This window comes from Bombina bombina, chromosome 5 (assembly GCF_027579735.1).
Source record: "Bombina bombina isolate aBomBom1 chromosome 5, aBomBom1.pri, whole genome shotgun sequence".
Lineage (NCBI taxonomy): Eukaryota > Metazoa > Chordata > Amphibia > Anura > Bombinatoridae > Bombina > Bombina bombina.
Window position 1 is genome coordinate 484,430,964 of NC_069503.1, and position 6,000 is coordinate 484,436,963.

A 6,000-nucleotide genomic window follows, 5' to 3' on the forward strand; every position below is an offset into this window, starting at 1 on the left:
CCCGCACACAGGTATGGAGTGTAAAGCTGTAGATGGACTCAAAAGATCAAGTACCGAATGAAGGACCATTCATCAACTACCTTCAGCCCAGCAGAAAAGTCCAATTCTCAGATAAAAGAGAGAAAAATCCGCTCGTAGGAAACAGAATATGTCCCGGAAATGGGAACTAGGCCGACCGAACCAGTCCTAAGAGATATGGATACAGAAACCCAAAATGTCCCAGTCAAAGACAAGGACAAAAAAACCCAGACAACCGGAACCCGGATCCGGCCTTTAAACAAACTATAACCCCTGAGGAACCACCAGGTTACCCCATCCCAAGACCAAGGTAAACAAACAAGAGAACAGAGCCCAAAGCTGGAAAATCTGGATTGAGAACATAACAACAGTCTCCAAGATCCTCTCAGGATCAATTTCCCGGAAGCACTACAGCTCTAGGATTTACGATAAACGAGCATTCTTACCCCTGGCGGATGAAAACCCAAACGACTAAACAGGGGCAACACCCGAAAAGGAGGAGACCACATAAACTGTCGAGGTCCAAAAGTATGGGAGCAGACGAGATCCTGGAAGTAGAACAAAGACCAACAGGCCCTAACTTCCTGAAACCGATGACCAGAAGGCAAATCACCAGAAAAAGGACAAAAGGCCCATTAGCCTCGACCCCTAAGGAGAAGGTACCGTCATCAATGAAACAGAGTCCAAGAGGACAATCCCAAAGGAAGCCTCAAAGTAGGAGACGAGTAAACGCCGCCTGGAACCATGGATTTCCATGGAGTCCTCTGAACCTCCAACCCACTATGGGAAGGAGAAACACTCTAGCACCTGAATCAAAAGAACCCAGGAGTCTACAGAGTACGTCCTAGCAAGATCTGAACCTCGGAAAACCCTGCCAGCTAAGCATGGGATAGGACAATTAGGACTGAGCACAATACCCTCTGATGCCCCCCAGAAGAGAAACGAGGACAAGCCTGACATCCTGGAACGAAAGGCCCCTATAATTTGTAACGCAAACAAGAAAACTAAAACTCAGACAAGAGTGAACCACTCGGCACCCCCCAACTGGACCAGCAGGAATAATGGGCACCACGTGTCTGATATAGAACCCCAGGGACAGGGACTCCAGTCCCAATGCGAAGAGTACTACCCACTCCATAGGAGGCTACTCCAAATCTTCTGCACTTCTCTGCCATCCTCCTGAGACGAAAGGCAAAGAATGACTGGGGAATGAGGGTAGTGGGGGAGTATTTAAGCCTTTGGCTGAGTGTCTTTGCCGCCTCCTGGTGGCCAGGTTCTGAATTCCCACAAGTAAGGAATGAAGCAGTTGACTCTCCTCCATTAAGATGGATATATATATATCTTACAATTATATAATATATATATAGTATATATATATAATATACACTGCAAAAACATATATACAGTATATAGTATACTGCAATATATATTATATATATATATATATTAACAGTATATATATATTATTATTGCTGCAATACAAATGTATATTATGATCCAAGTCTTTGCTCTTTTTAATGTACAAATCTATTTAAAAATTAATTAGTGTCTGCAGTGATTACTTGATATTAGATGCACTCCAACATATGTGACAGGCATATCCTCAGACCCATGTAACAGCTAATTTTCATGCCCTGCTTCCACTCATGACGTCACTGAGACCTCTCCCCATGCTGCCGCTGCCTGTAATGGTGTTAGCCCACTCGAATGTGGTGCAGCTCCTGTACACGGCCTCAGCTCAAAGTACATCAGGAGAGGTGTCCAGTGCTGCGAAAATGCTGCCCGCCAACACAATGTTATGACAGCTCGGCAGTTCACACTCGAGGGGGCAAGTTACATTGATGAGGTGGCCTCACACTTACAGGCAGCGGCTGAGTAGTGGAGAGGTCTCAGTGAGATGCGTGGAAGTAGGATGGGAAACAAGTAGTTACTTGGAATGCAGATATGCCTGTCACATATGGGAAATGTATTTCCATTCAAGTGGCCGAGCTGTCATAACATTGTGTTGGCGGGCGGCATTTTCGCAGCACTGGACACCTCTCCTGATGTACTTTGAGCTGAGGCCGTGTACAGGAGCTGCACCACATTCGAGGGGGCTCATACCATTTACAGGCAGCGGCAGCATGGGGACAGGTCTCAGTGGACATGCACCTAATATCAAGATAATCACTGCAGACACCATTAATTTTTAAATACATATGTGCATTAAAAAGAGCAAAGTCTTGTATCATAACTATATATTAAATAAAGCAGTACAGACAAGCACAGTTCAAACAAAACAAAAGTAATACACTAAAAAAATATCAGAAGGTGCACATCCTCCAGGACTTTTAGTCCCTTTTATATCTATTTATTTGAACATTTTCGGGGGTTTAGGCCCCTTCCTCAGACATACACTTTCAAGTAAAGAACTTTTCTAAAAGTCCTGGAGAGTGCACTTTCTGATATTTATATATATATATATATATATATAATATATATATATATATATATACTATATATATATATATGTATTACAGTGTATATATATATATATATTATATTGTAATATATATATATATATATAGTATACTGCAATACACACACATATTTATACTGCAATATATATATAAATATATATATATATATATATATATATATATATATATATATAGTCATTCCTCATGACCTTATTTAAATATTATATATATATATATATATATATAATATTCATTCAGAAAAGATATATACACAGTGGAATATAAAAAGTCTGCACCACCCCTGTTAAAATATCAGAACTTTTTCACCTTTAATGTGATTTATAAACTGCACAACTTAATTGAAAAACAAACTGAAATCTTCTAGGTGGAGGGAAGTAAAAATAATAAAAATAATAATAATATGGTTGCATAAGTGGTGCACATATAACTGGGGATGTAGCTGTGTTCAGAATTAAGCAATCATATTCAAAATCATGTTAAATAGGAGTCAGTACACACCTGTCATCATTTAAAGTGCCTCTGATTAACCCAAAATAAGTTCAGCTGTTCTAGTAGGTTTTTCCTGACATTTTCTTAGTCGCTTCCTACAGCAAAAGCCATGGTCCGCCAGAGAGCTTCCAAAGCATCAGAGGGATCTCATTGTTACAAGGTGTCAGTCAGGAGAAGGTACAAAAGAATCTCCAAGGCATTAGATATACCATGGGAACACAGTGAAGACAGTCATCATCAAGTGGAGAAAATATGGCGCAACCGTGACATTACCAAGAATTGGACGTCCCTCTAAAATTGATGAAAAGACAAGAAGAAAACTGGTCTGGGAGGCTGCCAAGTGGCCTACAGCAACATTTAATAAGCTGCAGGAATATCTGACAAGTACTGGCTGTGTGGTACATGTGACAACAATCGCCCGTATTTTTCATATGTCTGGGCTATGGGGTAGAGTGGCAAGATGGAAGCCTTTTCTTATGGAAAAAAACATCCAAGCCCGATTAAATTTTGCAAAAACACATCTGAAGTCTCCCAAAAGCATGTCGCAAAAGGTGTTCAGGTCTGATGAAACCAAGATTGAACTTTATGGCCATAATTCCAAAGATATGTTTGGCGCAAAAACAACACTTGCCCATCACCAAAAAGAACACACCATACCACACTGAACGCATTGTGGTGGCAGCATCAAGCTTTGGGCCTGTTTCTCTTCAGCTGAAACTGTGGCCTTAGTCAAGTAGAGGGAATTATGAACAGTTCCAAATACCAGACAATATTGGCACAAAACCTTCAGGCTTCTGCTAGAAAGCTGAACATGAAAAAGGAACTTCATCTTTCAGCATGGACAACGACCTAAAGCATACATCCAAAATCACAAAGGAATGGCATCACCAGAAGAAGATTAAAGTTTTGGAATGGCCCAGCCAGAGCCCAGACCTGAATCCAATCGAAAATCTGTGGGGTGATCTGAAGAGGGCTGTGCACAGAGATGCCCTCACAATCTGACAGATTTTGGAGTGTTTTTTGCAAAGAAGAGTGGCAAATCTTGCCAAGTCAAGATGTGCATGCTAAAAAAAACTCATACCCAAAAAGGACAGAGTGCTGTAATAAAATCAAAGGGTGCTTCAACAAAGTATTATGCAACCATATTATTATTTTTTTTTATATTTTTACTTCCTTCCACCTAAAAGATTTCAGTTTGTTTTTTTAATTAAGTTGTACAGTTTTATAGGTCACATTAAAAGTGGAAAAAGTTTTTTTTACATCACAGAAACCTGACATTTTAACAGGAGTGTGGTGACTTGTTATATCCACTGTATATATATATTTATATGCCTATATATATGTTCATTCACACTCAATATATGTTTATGTATAACGGGTATCTTTATATGCACACAGTAATATATTTACTGTATTTATAGTTGAAAAGAGTCTATTATCAAATGCTGCGTTATAATTCTTGCTTCTCTATTTTCAGTGAAGATGAGCACAGATGTAAAAGCATAGCTCCATGCTTTGATTAAAGGGAAGCCGAGACGCACGTATGTGTACAGAAAAACAAGGCCACATGAAGCATCATCTGGCATGGGGGGGAAAGCAGGAGAAAGAAGAGAAGTCAAGTTTCAGCTTAACAAGGGGAAATTTCTTTTCTACCTGAAGAGACGACCTGTTCCCCAAGCATTACCCCCCTATACAAAATCATTGCAACACAAACAGTGGATGGGCAATGAAAAATTCCCCTGGATCGTAGGTCAACTCAACAGCTGAATGGCTCATTCTCAAATAGGACCAGCCGTCCTTTTTACAACCTGGACCAAAACCCTTTCTGGCATGCACATGGTTGCTCGTCACCATCGTGGCAGCTCAGAACAATTTTCACCCTATCCGGCCCTGCAGACAAATGCTATGGACACATACTCCGCAGATAATATCAAGCTGGAAAATGCTTTTCACAACGCCAGAGGGTCTTTATGATTCAGGGCTGCATTTGAAACATCCCCATCAAAACTGAAAATGACTCTGACTCTGAGAGTCGACCTGAACTTTACTCAGAGTCCCATGCCCACAGTTGGCTTGGTGACAATAATGCACTGAAAAAACAGTTGTTAGACTTTCCTGAAGGGTTCCATCTTAAGACTGAAACGGACTACAATGAGCAAACATCCCTGTATTAAACCAAAGCACCTTATGCATTCCCCTCATAGAGGACATTGTTATGCACCAACCTCTCACATTAACCATATCAATGCAAGTAGGCCTTTTAAAGGGATTTATAACAAAGAGACAACCCAGTTCTGTCCTCAGAAGTGTGCCGTACCTAGAAAGTATGCTGAACCTCCAAGGTGTAGATGGGTTAAAACAACCAGTTCTATGCATCAAGTTCTCTATATGTAGACAAGAATCAGGGTGATCAGCCTTATAAGGTGCAGTGTGATTTCAAAAACTCACAGCCTTCTGCAGAATATTAAGCGTGAGCCTCTTGATTCACCACCTTGGCCTGATGTTGAGCAGGAAACGGTACCAGCAATTTACCAAAAAAAACACAACTTATGGGTTTCTACCCAACAATGCCACGCAATGCAGCCGAGTTTGCATACATTCAATAATTTTACATTTTGTGTTTTGATTTCTAGATACAAAAATATATTGCACTATTTCAAGATGAGTTCTTTTTTATATGTAACAGCTTACATTGTGATCAAGTGTGATCGGTGCTTGAAAAGCATGCATACAGGAACTGAGCACCCAGCTCGGGCTTACTAGCAAGAAAATGCAATGATTTTCTTTACCAAGTGTTACCACTATAATTAAAAAGCTTTTGTTTCAATAGAGAAATGTGATCTCTTATTATATAACAAGTCTTCTTTTCTTTACATGATTCAGTCCAGCATTTACAGTTTTTTTAAAGGACATGAAACAGATATGTTATTTTAATTAACTTTACAATTTACTTCTATTATCTAAGTTGTTTCGTTTTTTTAGTATTCTTTGTTTAAAAGCATACCTAGGTAGG

At 39.8% G+C, this 6,000-nt stretch overlaps 1 protein-coding gene across 1 annotated transcript in view; it reads left to right on the forward strand.

Annotated features, from left to right (window-relative positions):
• Window positions 1-5,593, forward strand: part of AHRR (aryl hydrocarbon receptor repressor) — a 647,930-nt gene extending 642,337 nt beyond the window's left edge. The window contains 10 exon segments of the mRNA XM_053714392.1: window positions 4,470-4,743; window positions 4,745-4,807; window positions 4,809-4,943; window positions 4,945-4,977; window positions 4,979-5,152; window positions 5,154-5,300; window positions 5,302-5,343; window positions 5,345-5,425; window positions 5,427-5,522; window positions 5,525-5,593. Coding sequence (XP_053570367.1) covers window positions 4,470-4,743; window positions 4,745-4,807; window positions 4,809-4,943; window positions 4,945-4,977; window positions 4,979-5,152; window positions 5,154-5,300; window positions 5,302-5,343; window positions 5,345-5,425; window positions 5,427-5,522; window positions 5,525-5,593 — 1,114 coding nt within the window.
• The last annotated feature ends 407 nt before the right edge of the window (window positions 5,594-6,000 follow it).